At 32.3% G+C, this 20,369-nt stretch overlaps 1 protein-coding gene and 1 pseudogene across 1 annotated transcript; one reads left to right on the forward strand and one right to left on the reverse strand.

Moving 5' to 3' along the window:
• The first annotated feature begins 3,200 nt into the window (after positions 1–3,200).
• Positions 3,201–8,470, forward strand: LOC110655017 (protein REVEILLE 8). Its single transcript, XM_021811177.2, has 9 exons — positions 3,201–3,539; positions 4,872–4,929; positions 5,003–5,126; positions 5,219–5,377; positions 5,486–5,611; positions 5,693–5,802; positions 6,838–6,897; positions 7,810–7,921; positions 8,008–8,470. The coding sequence occupies exons 1-8, from the start codon at positions 3,295–3,297 to the stop codon at positions 7,891–7,893; spliced, it is 966 nt and encodes a 321-aa protein (XP_021666869.2). The 5' UTR covers positions 3,201–3,294; the 3' UTR covers positions 7,894–7,921; positions 8,008–8,470.
• A 652-nt stretch (positions 8,471–9,122) lies between these two features.
• LOC131178794 (dynamin-related protein 4C-like) overlaps positions 9,123–20,369 on the reverse strand; it is a 28,814-nt pseudogene continuing 17,567 nt past the window's right edge.

Here is a 20,369-nt window from a genome sequence, read left to right on the forward strand (position 1 = left end):
CTTAAAAGGCACATCAAATAAAATTTATGTATAATTGTGTGAATATTTTTTAAAATTTTTTTATTATAAATAATTTTTTTAAATTAATAAAATAAAGAAAAATAATTAAAAAAAATTCCTTCGGTTGATGTTCCCCGCTCCTTTTGGCGTGGTCTCAAGGAAGTGGTCGAGCTCATTGTCCTTGGTAAGGGCGGGTTTTGCGTTTTATGCTTGTTTATTGTTTACAGTGATCCACATTCAGATGCAATGGCGAATAACTTTAGCTGCTAACAGTGGAGTTGATAACCATGAGTTAGTAGAGACAAACATGGTATAGTAATATTATTTAATTTCGATTCTGAATATTTGAATAAGACTAATATTATTAATTAAAATTTATTATTGATTTCTGTTCATATTTTATATGACACTTGATCGAAGGATTCATCCGGACCGGTTTTTGGATCAAAATTAGTGGTTTAGGAAATCGAAATTAGACAACAAGATCTCTTTATTTTACATTGAAGTTAATAGAAGTTAATAGAAGATAAAATTTTTAATTGCATAAAATAAGAAAATGATAGTTTAACTGTTTCACTATTAAAATTATTGTGGTTGTAATAAAAAGAAAAATAAACATTTCCAAATTCATAAATTTTTAGTTTTATTTATTGATTAATGCAATTTTAAAATTTTTTTATTTTTTCCATATTTTTCTATTAAGGCATGGATGTCAAAATATGTAATATAATTAACTATATTACCATTATTAAATAAAAGATAGGACTATTATATATTTAATTTATATAAAAATTAATTTAATAACCTTTTAATCAAATATTTATATTTAGATTCATATATTTATTATATATTTTTTAATTAATTTTATATAAATTTTGATATAAATATTTAATTTTATTAAATTTACTTTATATAAAATTAATTTAATATGAAATATATTTTTAAATAAAATTAATGTTTATCCATACAAAATAGGATAATTAATTAGATATTGAGAAAATAACAAATGATTATAATGATTAAATAGATTGATTAACAAAAAAAAAGAAGAAAATGAAAGGAGAAATAAGATAAGAATCACACATGATTATTCAATTTTATAAATATTTTTATAAAAATTATTAAATTTTAATTTTTTATAAAATTTATTGAAATTTAATTTAATTTCATAAAAGTTACTATAAATAAAAATTAAAAGTTTTTTTGTTATCTTGCTGATTTATTAATTATTTTATAAATAAAATTAAAATTTAAATAGATAATTTAATTTATAAAATAATTAATAAATTAATTTAAAAATTTTAATTTTTTATTATTATAATTTTTATAAAATTAAATTAAAATGTTATAAATTTTATAAAAAATTAGGGTTGAATAACTTTTACAAAACACATCACGTATGATAATTATATGAAGAAATGCATGCCTTTTCTTGGATTTTTTTTTTGTTAGAAAGATGATAAATATATGTACACTAGATTTAATGATAAGAATAGATCATTATCAAAATTATAATAATTTTAATAAAATTTTTATTCTTATATAAACTCAATATACATGCACTTTCATAAATAATGTGTGACATCAAAACATCAATTTATAAAGTCAATAAAATACTCATACATATTGTCCTCATACTATATATATATATTATTAAAGAGAAAAAATATATACACACTAAATTTAATAAAGAGGATAAATTATTATTAAAATTATAATAATTTTGATAAATTTTTTATTTTCACAAAAATTTAATATATAAATTTTTATAAATGATGTGAAACACCGAAGGGGCCTTTCTTATATTGACTTTATGCTCATGCAGTTTGTGCATATTGCTAGTAGCTCGAAGCCTGTGATTTGACACAACCTACCCAAACCTGTTCTGCTGTGCACAAATTTTCCTACGTCGACATCCGTGTTTCATCATGGTCGGTTAGCAGGCAGGCCTCATCCCTCTTTTTCCCAGTGGAGATCAGCGCACCACATGTCAATTGATCTCTCTAAATTTGGTAAAAGTTTTAGTCCTCTACTCGCCACGGGATACGATTGATCAACATTCAGCCGTTGGATCTAGAAGCGTTGAGGATTAATTGGTGGCCACTAATCTTCACACCATGTATTATTAGTGGAGTACAAGCACTCACACTAACCTTTTGCAAATCTTTCACGGGCCCCACTCTCATTTCCACTTGGCGATTTGCCGCTCCAATTTCTAAAAGATCGGTGCCGCTGTCAAACAAAGAAGATTATTTAATTTACTTAATTCATACGTATCCTCTCTATAAGAATAATTTTTTTTATAATTAATTTTTTTTATAATTAAATAAAAAATATTTTATTATATTTAAAAAAATCTTATTTTTTAAACTCTAATATTAAAGCAAATTTAATATTAACTTTTAAAATTAATATATATATATATTTTTAAAAATACTATTTTAAGTATTATTAAAAAATAATTTAAAATTTTATTACTTTTAACATTTTTATTTAATCAATTTTAATATTTATTAACTAAAATTATTTTGATAATAATATTAAATAATTCTAAATGACTATGAACTTAAATTAGGTCAAAATCATTTTAAGAAAGTTAATTATCATTTACTTCCTCTTTAAACCTTAAATCATATTAAATTAGAAACATAAGCATTCTAATTATTAATGAGACAAATATATATAATTAAGAAAAGATAACTCTTAAATAAAATTTTTTATTTATTTATTGATTTATAGATTTATGAAGTTTGGAGCAACATAAATTTATATATGTTTATTGTTTAAAAAAAGTATATATTAAAACATATTTTAATTTAAAATTAGTTTGAATCGATAAATTATAAATTTTAAAGAGAAAAAATGGATATTATTAAATAAATTCGGTGTTTATGTATTTTTTCTTTTAAAAATATAAGTCTTATTTTTTTTATAATTAAATAAAAATGATTTTATTATATTTAAAAAATATTATTTTTTAGTGGTTAATGCTCTATTGTTGCCAATAATTAACCGGAGAGATCATTTGTGGTTTGTTTTCAAACAAATGATTGGCTGCCGTCTCCGTCAAGGATGAGTTCAAGGACGATAAAATCGGCGTAGACGAGGAGTCGAAGTGGGCGATTAATTGAAAGGTACCAGATCACTTTGCAGTGGCCAACACACTTGCCCAGCCCGCCAGGAAAACCTGTACAATTTCCGTGCTCTTACGCACACTCACAAACGTCTCTCTCTCTCTTTCCCTCTACACAAATCCATGCTTTGCTTTGGAAATAGAGCAGTCGCAGGGGGGAAATGATTAATACCAAATCATCATCATCATCAGCGAAGCAGCCGCCGCCTCCTCCTCCTTCTTCTCCTCCTCCTGCTCAACCGCCGCAATCGATGGCCACCTTATCATCTGCTACGACCACGACATCAACGACACCGCCTACCTCCGATGGCTCTGGCAAGAAGGTGAGAAAGCCCTATACCATCACCAAGTCTCGAGAGAGCTGGACCGAAGAAGAGCACGACAAGTTCCTCGAAGCTCTTCAACTGTACGGTTCTCATACTTTAATTTCTCTTCTTCCTCTTACTCTTCAATTCGATTTTCCCTCATTTTCTTAAGAGTGAATTGAGCACTAGCGAAATAATTGTCCAGCAGTACGTCAGGTGCTTTAATGACTTGATTCATTTATCGAGCTTGTGCATAAGTGAATTTTATTTGCCGTAAGCTGTAAAATCTTGATGTGTTTGTCTGTTTGCATCATCATTTTCTTCTTCTTTCTCTATCTCCTTAGGTTTTATGTATGGGTAAAGCTGTGCGATAGCCGATGGATTAGAGCATATTTCGTAATTAATTTGATTTGACTTACACTTATTTTGACTTTAATTATAGACTAATTTTAATTCTCCGTTTTATGATTACTGCACTGCTGTTCATACTTTAGTTCAATAGATATTGAGTTGGAGTGAAAGAGCCAGAAAACTTATGAAGGGGGGCAAATATATATATATATATATATATATATATATATATCAAGAAAGAAAAATAAACATACTACATAATAGCACATTTATATGATTTTACATAATAAATCATTTTTTTCACATGCAACAAGAAATTATGAGGAGTAATCCTTTCAAAATTAAAGGGTTGGATGGTGAATTAAAAAAATATTTAATGATTTCTAGCTATGAGGTTTAAATGATAGCTAGACACCTGATGGCAGATACTTTATATTTAAGAGATCAGATAAAATTTTCAATGCACTATACAAAGAAATGGAGCTATTCAGAGGGGGGAAGAAAGAAAGAGGGGGGGGGGGAGGGGATGTGGGGGGTTGTGTGGGTGGGTGGGTGGGGGGGTCATGGCCTCCGTTAAGGGTCTGTTTTGATGAGGTGAGGAAGGGTAAGTAATGGAAGGGTAAGAAAGGGTAAAGAATGGAAAGAGTAAGGAGAGTTACAATAAAAAAGAAATGAATTAATGGAAAGTAAGGAGATGTAATGTATATAGTTTATATTTAGGAAGAGGTGAAGGAGGGGTAAATTTAAGGGGTATAGAAATAGAAATATTGATAACTATCCTCTCTCCCTCCTTATCACTCCTTACACACCAATTTGGGGTATAAAAAAAATTGAGATTTGAGGGGTAAGGAGTGTACTTATCCTTACCCTCCATTAACTCACATTTTCCTAAATAGAGGTAAAATAATTACTTATCCCTCTTTACCTTTATTTAGCCCTCCTTCACCCTCATTCAAACAGACCCTAACTCCACTGTTTGCATATTGAAAAAAATGAAGTTTAAATGCTTTATTCTACTTTTCAGAACAATTATATGATGGATTTGAATCCTGAATTTTGTAGCACCCTGTCTTTTCATATAGGTTTGATCGTGACTGGAAAAAGATAGAAGATTTTGTGGGTTCGAAGACAGTAATCCAGGTTTGAGTACACTGTTTTCTTCTTTGCTGGGTACCATTTTTGGAGGTCTTTTACTGATTATTTGCCTTTTTAGATTCGGAGTCATGCACAAAAATACTTTTTGAAGGTCCAAAAGAATGGGACAATTGCACATGTCCCGCCTCCTCGCCCTAAGCGCAAAGCTGCTCATCCTTATCCTCAAAAGGCATCAAAAAATGGTTGGTTTCTCTCATTAATTATGATGGCGCATTCAATTGTACCTTTACAGAATTGTGTTGTTGACAGCACATGTTGTCTCTTGATGTTGCAGTTTTAGTGCCGCTCGCGGCATCCATGGCTTACCCTTCTTCGATAAATACCTTTGCACCTGGGTATGCTCCATGGGATGATGCTTCCATGCTAATAAATACTACCTTAAGCAAAATCATGCCATCGCAAGATGAATTTAGCAGTCTTCACGGAGCTGAAGGCATGCATACTTCTTTTTGTGTTGATTTCTTGTTATTGTATTAGTAGACTGTCTTTACTAGAGGAAACTTTCCAGCACTTCTTATGCCATACAACGTTACTGATTCAGCTGATATTGGATCAAAGGGCATAGCAAGGATAAGTAACAATAACCTTAGTGGCCCGGGGACCATAAATAGAACACTGCCAAGTTCTGAGATACCAAGGCAAGGGAAACAGGCTCCTCTGCTTCATGGTAATCTTCTAGACTCATCTTATCTTCTCCATCAACCTTATGAAAAAGGGTTCCCTTTCATGTCCCACTGATGGCTTGCAGGTTTACCAGATTTTGCTGAAGTATATAATTTCATTGGGAGTGTTTTTGATCCAGACACCACAGATCATGTGAAAAAGCTCAAAGAAATGGACCCTATAAATTTTGAAACTGTAAGTTATTTGGAATTTGATGAAAATGGTTTTAATTGCCTATGTATTGTGTAAGATGCATTTATTGCATGATGCTGTGTGAAGATAGCTATTGGTAGAGTCAGATAAAGAAAAATGGTCAATGGCCTGGTATGGTGGAGGAAAGTGGCTAATCTTTTAAGTTGAAATCTAGAGAATTGTGCCATATATGTCCCACCATGATTGAAGATGAGTTATGTACCTCTTGCACAAGCATGGTATTTAATTGCACCTGGGACATGAAGTAGTGGCATCTTTTTGAACACTAGTAATATATTCACAGGGTATTTGCTTTTTAATTTACATATTACTGGCGATCAGATGTAACCAATCTCATGTATGCTTGAACTTAACTAAGAATTAGAAAAAAATACATATAAGAGTAGAATGACCTCATAAGCTGCTGTATGTACAATATTTTGATATATTTTATTTTAAAAATCAGACTTTATGGGGTTATTTTCTAACACCTTTTGTAAATTGACAGTCCATGGCATGCTAGGTGTTCTAGTTTCATCTCTTAAGAAGTGGCTTTCATTTGGGGGTGGCATGTTGGTTACATTTGGATATAGTTCATCATAAGTGAAGAACCATCTGCTTGGGTTGGGACCTACATATTAACTTATTCTGATGTGGAAATATTATGATTATCTGAAGCCTCATAATTCACCTCATGCATGGCTTGTGGTAGTCCTCCTTGCAAGTTTAATGAGCTCGTTTGGTTTTTGCAAATTGGCTAAAATTTTCAACCTGGCATTGCAGTCAACAAAGTATGATATTTAATACTTTTCATTTGATAATGGCATTAGTATTTAATAAAATCTTGTCCCTATTTCCAGAGTTGGAGATGCCATGATGGGATCAAGGGTTTTTTTTTTTTTTTGAAAGTTCTACTAGTACTGTAGACGTTTGGTGTCTTAATTAATTTGGTCAAACACTAAATTTGATGTGATTCTCTTTTTTTTTTTTTTTTGGTTCCAAATATACATATACATAATGCCATTTGGTGACTTGCAGGTTTTGTTATTGATGAGGAACCTCACTGTTAACTTGTCTAGCCCAGATTTTGAGCCAATTGTAAGTATTATTGCTCTTTTTTGTAGCTTGTAACTGCATAAAACTGGTTGTTGATAAGAATGTACCACAATTTGATATGTTAGAAAAAGAATTAAAAAACTTCCTTGGTACATTTACTTGTTTTACTTATCTTGGTTCATTGAATTTGAAAGAGTCCTACTTTTGATCTTTATACAACAATGATGTTCTCCATGCAATTGTACTACATAGTAGAATTTTACATAAAAATAATTCTTTACTTTATGCAGATAAGGAATTAACATATTTCATTTTTTTTTTTAATGTTAAATAAGTGCATGTTTAAATAGCTTGTATGAATTTAAAAAAAAATGTATTGCTTCATGAAGTGGCAATTTTGGTGTTGATAAGACTTTTTTTATCGATCATTTCTCCTTAAAGAGAGTTTGTATGTTAAGGGTTTTATGTGTTTCCATAGAAGTCTATTGCAATTTGCAAATGAAGTTCAGTAATTGAAAGAATTATATTGTAGAAAGGCTGAGAGGGGTAGTAAACAAACAAAAAAATCGAGAGCAGTTATTTTTACCAAGAGGGTGAAGATATATGTTCAAGCAGAGGATTCAAATGTGAAATCAGTTACTTGTTCTGTCCTAGACAAATATGTAAAAGAGATGGTATGCTGTTGTGGGAACTGAATATGAATGAGATTCCAAATTGTGAAAAGACTGTTTGGCTAACTATGATTTGTGAAGCATGTGAATCAAAATCATCGACTTCTGAATCCCTCTCTTCATAATCTTCTCTCATGTCACAAATGCACTTTGGTCTAGTTATAATTTAGAACGCAAAATGGCCCTTTTACAATATCTTTGAGATAGGATTCATTTTAGATATATTCTTTTAGTTAAATGATTAGCATTTGACATTGCTAGTTGATCTCCTTGGTTAATTCAGCGAAATGTCCTGTCTTCCTATGACATCAATACCAAAACAGTGGGAGTAACTGCCAAGAACCAAACCAATGATATATCATGTTGAAGTTTTGCTACTCACAAATTGCTGACTAGTGAGTGTTTTGTTCTCTTTTGTGTTTTGCCCAATGCCTTACCTAGATCCTAAGCTCCTAATAACTTCTTTCTTCACGGTAATCAGGTGGTGTGTAGCTAGAATATCTTGCTGCTTCAATGGAACAGTTAGCAGCTCCTAGCATTTCCTGCACTGCGTGCTCTGAAATTCAGTAGAGGCAACTCGTAGCAGCCACAGCCAAGAAGTATCTAATAGTGGAAGAAAGTTTTATATTGATTTCTAAGATCCGCAACTACATGGATGTTAATTTTTCCACCAACGCCAGTAGGAATGGCTGATCCTATTCTGTACATGATTAGGCCTTCAACCAAAAAGTGTGTATATCTTGCGAGGTTTGCTTGGTGTCTATTTAACCATTCGTTAATATAGTTTAATTTCCATATGATAGTGTAGTTTTTGCCAAGGTGGTGTAACTAGAAGAATTTGAACACATTAAAATAAGATTGCCTTCAGAATTGACAATGTTGGTACTTTTGTGTACCAGAACTCCCTATTTTTGTTGTCGATATAAGGTATTTAGCTTTTATTATTTGTTGAGCCAATAGGATTTCTTGTCCTTGATTTCACTCTCTCTGATTATTCATATGTATTGGATAGAAGTTAATTATTTTGACCTTATTATTATTGGTGCAAGAGAAGAGACCTTATTATTATGTCCGCGTTTTAACAAGCTCTCAGGTCTCAACAACTTGAAAACATTACATATCATATTTTTATAAAAAATTATAGTTGATTAATTTACTTTAAGTATCAGCTTGCTCTCCATCTCCCTGATGTTGGGAGTTTTTGGATGAAAGTTTTCTGCAAGATTCGTTTGCTTTGCTATTGAATTCCACTGTTTATTTTTCAAGTTAAAAATTAAAAATAAGTAGTTAAATTAAATAATCTCTTAATTTTTTAAATTTTTTGTTGTGTTTTTTTTAATTAATTTTGAAAACTATATAAATTATTTATTTTTTATAAATAAATATTAATAAAATTACTAGTTGTTTTGCTTCGTGCGAAGTAGCCAACTATATTTTAAATATATTTAATATGTATTTTTCTAATTTCATAAAATATTGAATTATTTCTAAATTTTATAATAAGATTATTTATTTAAATAATAAATATTTTAAATTAATTAGGAGTGGACGACGTAAATTGAAATTTTATTTTATAAAAATCTTGAAGGAGTAAAATTATTGCACAAAACACTTTCATTAAATGTTAATTTTGTGATTAATTTTAAATTATTAATATAAAAATTCCAAGTGCTAAAATTAATGCTAAATTTTTATTTAAATTATATAAATAAATGATAAATAAAGTGAAATAAAAAAATATTTTTTAAAATATCACTTGAAATGAGTAATGAACCGAGAACACACAAAAGAGGGATAAAGAGTGGCTCCATTCTAATAACTATCGGTAGCAATTTTGTCCATGATATTTCCTAAGACCTTCTTGGACTCTCCAAGCAACTTGATGCTCATGTTCAGCTTCTCACGTTTACCAGCGACTGGGTTGATTCCTCCAGCATTCTTTCTATTGAACCTCCATAATTACTAGTCAACTCGCTAATGATCTCCTTTTCCATCTCTTTGTTCACTAGATTTTGAACACTGAACTGCAAATGCAGAGCCATAGAATCAACCAATGCCAATCTCCTCAATACAACCTTCCAGTAAGCAGTCATTCTCATCTTCAGGTCAAAAGCTTGGTGCAAAACATTCTGATATGCTCTTAAATTCCTAGCTTCAACCTCTCTAATACTTTCAATCTCTGCCTTAGAATACCATTGTGTCAGGATTTTATCCCTGAATGTATCCTGTTGGCTCATGAGCTTGTTCCATTCACTCATGTAGTCAGGATTGCAGGTGTAATATGTCATCTTCTCCATTTGAACGATTTTTGTAACCCAACTGATAGATTGCTCTTTCATTTTTGATATAAGATTATGGCATGCTCGTCTGGTACATAACTGAAGCTGATGGTAATTCTCAGAGTGATGCATCAAAACAGACACTATCACACTTTCTATTTACAGAATACTCAGGAAGGCAGTGCGAGGAGGGAAATTTGGCAGTTCTATCCCTATTGATTCCTCCAGAAAACGAATCTGCTCCACAAGGAAGTTCCTTCTAGGGTCACGTTTAGGGCAATTACGAAGTTGATTAAAGTTTGAGCATTTCAACCAATCTAGCAGTACAATACATATGATGATCATCAAGGTACTCATCATACTCTCCTCTAATAAGGATTTTCCTAAGAGACTCCTCAGCTGATCGAACAATGCCCATGAAAGTTGTCATGGCTTCAGCAGGTGAGGAAAGGGTCTTAGGCATCCTATTCAGCTCCAAAATGCTTGCATTCAGCTTTTCATTAATCTTTCTCACTAGTTGCTTGAATTTGAGTCAATTTTTAAGCCGAAGCTGGAATACCCACCATAGATTTATCAATCCTGGAGAGAAGTGGATGATTTTTGAACAATTTAGCTTCTTCCTCTCGCGCATCCTCATAGGATTCATCACTATTGTGCACTGTGGAAGCACGTAAACCATAAAAAAATTAAGTAAATACATAAAATACTAATATTTACATGGTTCACCCTCTTAACATAGGGTAACATTCATGAGCATGTCCATCTTTCACTATCATTAATAAATATAATCATCAATTACAAGCTCAAAACTATACTACCCATCAACCAATTATGTCACATCTTACCCCTCTATCTAATGAATTACTGATTCCGTCTATCGATAACCCATTAAATACACTACAAGGGATTATAAAATAATTTTCTTACTTTTTGGAAGTGGTGAGCATTTTTAGTAGGAATTAAAAACATTTAATTGAAGTTGAAAAATTATGTGAAATTTTTTATAAATTTTATTTTTCCGCAAATTCTGGAAAAATTTCGGCACAGTACCAGCAGTAATTGAGAAAAACAAAAAATTTTACCTGTAGGAAAAACACTTCCAATAATATTACACTTCACCAAATCAACCACCAAAACTCATATCAACACAAATCTCATCCATCTCCACAATTCAAAATAAAATTTTTATCTCAAATATTTCAAAATAAGCTATGTACAATGCATTCAAAATAAGTAACTTACATTTACAGTTAAATGTACAAACATCAAAACCCAAAAGGTAATATGATTACATATTGACTGTACAACTGTTCAGTTACAATAATACATATGACTCCAAAATTATTTACATCAAATAATTACAAGGGTATAATTAAATACCCGAATAAAAGTCTCTGTATAGTCCCCAACAATTTAACAGCTCACTTTGCTGTTTTTTCCTTGCCTCTATCTACGACAGTAAAAGAAGCTATCGCTAAATATAAAAGTACTTAGTGGTACATAATAAAATATAAAATACGTAATGTAAAACATTTATTAACAATTCACAATTTCTTTTCACAAATTTCACCACTCATTATAACACAATTTTAGTCAAACAATTTAATAACTCAGTATTGCCAATCCATACACATCTTAAGCTATAACACAAATTTTCTAATCAATGCCGTGTTGAACACTACGACAAATCAATCTACCACCTCATTAATCGAAATCAATGAGGGAGGTGGCTAGCTAGCTAATGAGTACTCATCCGATCTCGACCTTAACTGGTAAGCTAGAGAGGGAGGAAAATAATTGATCTCAACCCCATAAATGGATGAGGAATAATGTGGTATTACATGCTAAGTGTGAACACAAAATCAATTCAAAATGATTTATTCAAATAATTTATGAGAAATCTAATCAATGTCCAAAGTCATATTTACAATCATAAAATGACAGCATAATTCATAATTAAAACAAAAATCAAATTTTCAAGAATAAAATACTTAAATGAGAATTATTGTGCACAAATCTGATGTGAATCGCCTTTAGGCCTTGACTCAGTTCCTTATCCCTTCTGGGTCTTTTTTAGCTGAAACACATAATTTACAGTGTTTCAGTATCTTATCTCACAATAAATTCAATAATTAAATTCATGTATACTCAATTATAGTCCTAATATGCGTAAATTAACGCTATTGAAAATTTTCATTTCAATGTTACTATTTGTAACACTCCTCACCCGACTACAGTGTAGCCGAGCAAGACGTGCTACATTCGGTGCCGAAGCACCCTATCTTATCTTACTTTATTCCTTTAATCATTTTCAAATTATTATCTTTTAATATCAATTATTTTTCAACGGAGAAACTAACGGAGTTTTCCCTATTTTATTAACGTTTGACGTGTTTTACTATTCACCTATTTGAAAATTTCAATAATATTTTAAAATAAAAATCTTATCATTTCATGCATCATCTATATATTTCAATTCCGTATTCAAATCTATGCAATTTTATTGATATCCATTTCTATACATTCCCATTCATGCTCAACTCATATATGAAAATTTTCAATCTTCATTAAGGTACATGATATACAATTTAATCACATATGAATTAACCGATTTATTAATTTAAATCACATATCTATTAATTACACTTTCATAATTTACATTACAATACTATAACTAATCATTTTATACAACATACAAATTATGACATATATAGGCCCTATCTATATGCATTGCTGAGAAGGTGACAACCTTGAATTCTTCAAACACTTCTGCAAATCAGAACTTCAAAATCTCTGTTTAATATTCACTGGGCTTTACCTTCAGTACCTGCGCGAGGAAACAAATCCATCGCACTAAGCATTGCTGCTTAGAGGTGCAATAATATAACAATAAAATAATATACAAAATACAGATAGTAATAAAACATGGTTCAGATAGTTTAGATCTAATTATGCTTCAATAAGGTTTTTAAAATTTAATATCCTTTTTTTTTTCTAATTTAGTCCTCTTTGGAGGTACTTAGTTCATAAGGTTACAGTAAGAATATACAATATACTAATATTTTAATAGCATTATTCTCAACTTAATATTATTATGAAAGGTACATTTGTAACATTTATTTAAATTATATTTATATTATTAATCTTTTTGTATCATTTAAATCAATATCTTCTAGATTATCTTTAATTATTTCATAATAATTAAAGTTCATAGTGCATTCAATAATAGATAACTTTTTTTTTTATCATCAGTCCAGTTTATTTCAATTCTTTCTAGCATTTTATTAATCGTTTTCTTTGATGATTTTGAGCCTCATTTTATTGTAATCATTCTTATTCTTTATCTTGATATTTAATTTCCTTACTTCCTTTAATAATCAATTCAATTACATTTATACTTTTCCATGCCTAAGTAACCTATACAAATTGACCGGACTGGATAAACGGGTAAACAGCACTGGGTACCAGGTACCTCGGGTCGTCACACCATCGGTCACAGTGTGTCTTCCGATGTGCAGACAGAATGGCTAATAAGCCATAAAAGCAATAAGGCATAAAGCCAAGTATAACATCATAATCAGTATAGCCATAGGCTATCATATCACAGAATGGCATAAAGCCATATGCAGTACTGCTATCAGAACCCTATTGGCATGCCAACCTATCCAAACCAATCACACTAGGCCTATTAGGGCATTTAACACTTTTAATTTATGTAATTCTTTGAAATTGAACTTTTATGGCTACTATTCATTTCATTAGTCAACTAAAATATTGACTTTTTCATAGACAATAGGTATATTGGTTCTAATATCACCAACATATCACATTTGCATTCTAAAGTTGTTGGCATTGGTTGCCAATTCCATTTCAAAGCTTAGGGTTGGTTATTTAAAATTTTCAGATTTCAAGTACTTGGTTTACTGTTCCATTGGTCAATTTTTCAGTAAGAATTTGGCAACATTGTCTTCATGAAAGTTGTTCCTTTATGTGTTTTCTTTAATTCCTTTTTTGAATAACTCCATTTAGAGTTTTCTAGCTCAAGATATGCCACTTTGAGCAAGGCTGGCCGGATTGATATCTACCCAGAAATTATGGAAAGAATACCATTTCTGCCAGATTTGATAATTCAATTTTATCCAATAATTTCATTTGGTTAAGTCTAGAATTAGAGTTTGTGTTCAACATAAAAGTTGTTCTAAATTTTCTAAGCTTTTCATTAACATAAATTTCAGGTCAATTGGACATTTCTACACTGAGTTATGACCAAATGAATCAACATTGTTCATTTGGTCATTTTGCCAAGGTAGAATGTATGTTGTCCAGATTTGGTCAATTTTTAGAGCATCCTAAGTTTATTTTCTGGATAAGTTTTCAAAATTATGTCATTATGTGTCTAATTTCATGTCCAATTGGCTTTGCACCAATTGAACCTACACAACCCAAGTTATTGCTGCCCAAACATGATGGACTCATATCCAGACCTACAGGACACATTGGACAGCATGCCTAACCTCCATTCCTTTAGCACCATTCACTCAATTTCCAACTCAAACATGACCAAATGGTCACTAATTGCCCATTACAACTTCTTTTCATTAATATATAAATAAAATCTCAAATTTGTGCCCAAACCCTAACTTTACCATTTCAATTCATGTATTAACTTACCTTTCATTATCCTAATCATAAAATTAGTGTTACGGGCAGCTATAAAGCCATTTTTTATTCAAAGGAATTCATCAAACCCTAACCCATCTATGGCTGCCGAAATCATGGGATGTATATATATACACATAATTTTCATTTCTTTTCTTACTAATTCAACTTAAATCATGTTCTTAAACAAGAAATTAAAAAGAAAGATGAAATATTAGGCACTAACCTCTTTGGAGAGAATTTCTCCCTTCAATTTCCTTCACTTTCTTTAGTTTTCTTGGCAGCCAAACACCTTCCCAAGTGGTGTAGACAAGTTTTAATGAAGGAGGTCTAGGGTTTTGTGGAGGGAAATCAATAAAAATTAAGAGAGATGAAGAAATTTTTTTCATGGAAGAGAGAGATGAGAGATTTTCAGCCATGAGAAGGAAATGAGGAAGATGGCTGTTTGGTTTTTGTTTTTATCTCCTTTTTATTTCATTTTTATCCCTTTATTTAATCTATCAAATTGTGATTGGGTGTTGCTTTTTAATTGTATCATGCTTAGGTCATAAATCTAATTTAATTTCAATTTCTTTTCTTTTCTACTCAATTTCAATTTAATTTATAGTAATATTTATTCATATTTTATGTCATAATAATTATTTACTTAACTGGACAAGTCGGTCAAAAATCATCTCCGAAGACGAAATGACCAAAATGCCTTTCATTTGGCTTATTGAGCTAAAATTGTCTGTACCGATCGAAAAAAATTTCTAAGCCTTTTCTTGGCATTATAATGCCATAGAAACCTCAATGACTCTTCTTTAGAGTCTCAAAAATTATTTCATAAATTTTCTCCTTGGTTTAGGGCTCCTAGCTGCGAGGATCGTAACTTCCCACTGGGTTACTCATCACTAGGGTACCGGCTCATTTAACTTCATTATAATTTATTTCTAAATTTTTTTTCTAGATTTTTCTTACCATTATTTGAGTTATTTATGACTTCTCACTCTAGTCTAGATATAGTTCGGACATTACGCTATCCGGATGACACGATGCTTGAGCAATGGGAATATATCTGAGAATGGCTGCAGTGAGGGTGTTAGACTATTCATGATACTATTCAAGTCAAAATATTGACTTTCTTATACTTAATAGGTATGGTAAATCCAATTATACCTACATACCACATTTTAGGTGCCTAATTTATTGGTTTTGATTGTTTCTTCAAATTTTAGGTCTCCTAGGCCCAATTGTAAATTTTCAGATTTTGTGTCCTATTTTGCACTATTCCATTGGTCAAGTTGTTGTTAGAATTTGTCAAAGTGTTCTTCATAAAACTTGTTCCTTACTGTCTTAACTTTAATTCTCTTTTTGAATCACTCCATTTGATATTTTGTAGCCCAAGTTATGGCCATTTGAACATGGCTGGCGGGATTGGTCTAACCCAGATTTCTAGGTACCTAATTTGGTTCTGGCAGTTTTGGACTATTAATTTTGGGTGGCAAAATGACTAGGTTATGGACAGAATTTGGGTTGGTATTCTTCATGAAAGTTGTAGTGCTATGTCATACCTTTTTAATGCCACAAAAATCAGGTCATTTGGACTTGTATAGCCCAAGTTATGGCCAAATGAACAAATACTATTCATTTGGTCATTTTGATAGAGTGGCAATGCACTATACCCGGGTTTGACCTAATTGTTCACTATGCTATGGTCATTTTCTGGGCATGGTTTCTAAATGAAAAATGTACCATTATGTGTCTGTTTTTATCTCCAATTGGCCTCACACCAATTGGGTTGGTAAATTTTTAATTTTGATCCCTGAAAAGGACTTAGGTCAAGCTGCCAGAATATGAACACTAACCAATCTGAATTGAAATCTCATTCTACCAATTCACACACACCACAAATGGTCCCAATTGACCATTTCTCAACTCAATTAAGGTCAATTGCATTAATTGAATAATTTCCCCAATTTCAAAATGCCAATAACTCTAATTACAAAATTTTAAAATTTAATGAAATCAAAGTATATATTCATTGTCTACACCTTTAATTCACCTAAATTAGCAATTTAATTCCATCAAATTCATTCAATTCAAACCCTCACATAAGTTGGCCAAAATTCCATATTAATCCCCCATGATAGTTTTCTTTTGATTTTTAAGTTGATTTCTAGGTGAATTGAGCTAAAACACAAGTAATTAAACCAAAATTTTCAATTTCAATTGCTTACCTTTACTTTGAACTTCAATTCTTCACTTCACTCCCTTTTTCCTTTTCTTTTCTTCTTCAAATTCCTCCTCAAGTGAAGTTAACAAGCTTTAATAGAACAATTTGGGGGCAAAGTAGGGTTAAGTGGGAGTTTACAAGCTTGAGTTCAAGCTTAAATGGAGGTTGAACATGGAGATGGCTAAGGGAGAAAGGGGCTGCCAAAATGAATGGGAGAGAAGATGGAATTTTCTTTTTTAATTTTATGTCTTTTATGATTAATTTTGTGGAATTGACTTAGTTAAATATGGTGGGAAAATAAAATTAATTTTGACATCATTAGGGATGTCATCACATGATGCAATAAAACTTTTTCTCTTTTTTTTTTGTTCTCTTTTATTCAATTCTCGATTCCGAAATTTTTGTTTCTCCGATTTTATTGGACAGTTAGGTTAGGAGTCAGCTCTGGGGTTAATTGACCAAATTGCCCCTCACTGGTTCAATATGGTTTGCAAGTTATTCGATATTTCTTTTGGATCCCTGACCTAATTATTTGACCTGATTATTAACTCTTTTTTCATGATTTTCTCTTTTCCACTATGTTCGCAATAGTCCTAAGGACCATGACGTCACATTTTCCAGTTCAAAATTCGAGTTAAGACTGATCTCGCAGTCACTTCCAGGGAAGGTCACCCATTGCTATGACTCCCGACTCATTTAACCTTTTATGTTCCATTTTTCTTAGTTATACTTAATTGTCTGGCGATCTCTACTTATTTTCATTCAAGACTTATCTAGATATCTTAGACATGATTCTACTTTCCTTAATTATCCAGACCGATACCGGTCATCGGAACAGTAAAATGTACCAGGCTTTGCAAATAAGGGTGTTACAACTCTCCCCCCCCTTAAAATAAATTTCGTCTCGAAATTTTACCTAGCATTAGTCTCTGAACAGCTGCGGGTGTTATCTCCTCATGCCCTCCTCACATTCCCAAGTAGCCTCTTAGCCTGAATGATGGTTCTACAGCACCTTTACTTATGGTATCTGCTTGTTCCATAGTTGCTTCACCTCATAAGCCAGAATCTCTATGGATTCTTCCTCATATGTGAAGTCTAGATTCACTTCAATTTCTTCCACTGGTAGTACATGAGATGGGTCTGATCTATATCTCCTTAACATGGACACATGGAAGACGTTATGTATCTTCTCTAACTCTAGAGGTAATGCTAATCGATATGCCAAGGGACTCACTCTCTCCAAAACCTCATATGGCCCAATGAAATGAGGACTCAGTTTCCCCTTTCCGCTAAATCTCATAATTTTCTTCCAAGGGGAAACCTTGAGGAATACTTTCTCACCCACCGCATATTCAATATCCCTTCTCTTTAGATCTATGTAGGACTTCTGATGATCTAATGCAGCCTTAAGTTGATCTCTGATCAATCTGATTTTTTCCTCAGTCTGCTGAACAATTTCAGGCCCAATCATCTTTCTTTTGCCCACTTCATCCCAACACAAGAGAGTTATGTACTTTCTTCCATATAGAGCTTCATATGGAGGCATTCCAATACTTGATTGGTAGCTGTTATTGTAAGCAAACTCAATCAGAGGTAAGTGTGTGTCCCAACTGCCCTCAAACTTAATCACACAAGGTCGTAGCATGTCCTCCAAGATATGAATTACCCTTTCAGACTAGCCATCTGTCTGTGGGTAGAATGCCGTGCTAAAGTTAAATCTAGTTCCTAAGGCTCTCTGAAGACGACCCCAGAATTTAGAAGTTAACCTAGGATCTCTGTCTGATACAATGGATACTGGCACTCCATGCAGTCTCACTATCTCATCTATGTATAATGTGGCCAATCTCTCTAAACTATAGTTCATCCGGACTGGCAGAAAATGAGCAGACTTAGTCAATCTGTCCACAATGACCCATACTGCATCATGGCTCTTCTGTGTCCTTGAAAGTCCCATCACAAAATCCATTGTTATTCTCTCCCATTTTCATTCCGGTACTGGTAGTGGATGTAACAAACCAGCTGGAACTTGATGCTTTGCCTTTACCTGCTGATAAGTTAGGCATTTGAAAACAAATTCTACTACATCTTTTTTCATACCCATCCATCAGTAATGCTTTTTCAGTCTTTTATACATTTTAGTACCACTATGGTGCATAGTAAAAGGAGACTCATGTGCTTCCTTCACAATGATCTATCTCAAATCTACGTCATTAGGAACGCACATTTTGCCTTGATGTAGCAATAGGTCATCATCTCTCACTGAAAACTCAGGTTTCTTGCCCTGTCGGACTTCTTCTAATAGCTTCTAATATTTCTGATCATTCTGAATAGCCATTTTGATCTGATCAATCAACATTGGCTGTACATGCCATTCAACTACTGTCTGCCCCTCATTATTAATCTCTAAGCTGGCATACAATGCTCTCAACTCATGTACCATAGACAAAGGAGAAACCTATAAACTTGCCATAGTCTTACGACTTAAGGCGTCAGCCACAATATTAGCTTTTCCTGGATGATAGTCTATCAGATAATCATAGTCCTTTATCAACTCTAACTATCTCCTCTTTCTTAAATTCAACTCTTTCTAAGTGCCCAGATACTTCAAACTCTTATGATCTATATAGATATAGCACTTCTCGCCATACAAATAATGTTTCCAGATCTTAAGAGCAAATACAATAGCTGCTAGCTTCAAGTCATGTGTCGGATAATTCCTCTCATGTGGTTTCAGCTGGCATGATGCATATGCAATGACATTTCGATCTTGCATAAGTACACAACCTAACTTATTGTGAGAAGCATCGCTATATACTGTGTATTCTTTACTCGGGGAAGGTAAAGTCAGGACTTGAGCCTCAGTCAAACATTTCTTCAATGCATCAAAACTTTGTTGGCATTTATCCGTCCACTGAAATTTTACATCTTTTCGTAGCAGCTTAGTCAATGGAGATGTCAACATAGAGAACCCTTTCACAAAATGACTGTAGTATCCGGCTAGATCCAGAAAACTGTGAATCTCTGTGACATTTCTGGGTGACTTCCAATTAAGGATAGCTTCTATTTTACTTGGATCTACCTTGATGCCTTTTGCCAATACTATATGCCCCAAGAAGAATATTTCCTTCAGCCAAAATTCACACTTTGACAATTTGGAGTATAGCTATTTCTCCCTTAAGGTCTGCAATACAATGCATAGATGTCTATCATGCTCCTCTACAGTCCTCGAGTAGACCAATATATCATCAATAAATACCACAACAAACTGGTCGAGGTATGATCTGAAGATAGTGTTCATCAGATCCATAAAAGCAGCTGGAGTATTTGTTAACCCGAATGGCATGACCAGGAACTCATAATGGCCATATCGAGTTCTAAAAGCAGTTTTAGGGATACTCTGCTCTTGTACTTTCAGCTGATAATAACTCGATCTCAGGTCAATTTTGGAGAATACAACTGCACCCCTAAACTTATCAAACAAGTCATTAATGCGGGGCAATGGATATCTATTCTTTATTGTCACCTTATTCAACTGCCGGTAGTCAATACATAAGCGGAGAGTGCCATCTTTCTTCTTAACAAATAGCACTGCACTCCCCAAGGTGACACATTAGGGCGGATAAAGCCCTTGTCCAGCAACTCTTGCAACTGTACTTTCAATTCTTTTAGTTCTGCTGGTGCTATTCTATA

The sequence above is a fragment of the Hevea brasiliensis genome, chromosome 3 (assembly GCF_030052815.1).
Source record: "Hevea brasiliensis isolate MT/VB/25A 57/8 chromosome 3, ASM3005281v1, whole genome shotgun sequence".
NCBI lineage: Eukaryota > Viridiplantae > Streptophyta > Magnoliopsida > Malpighiales > Euphorbiaceae > Hevea > Hevea brasiliensis.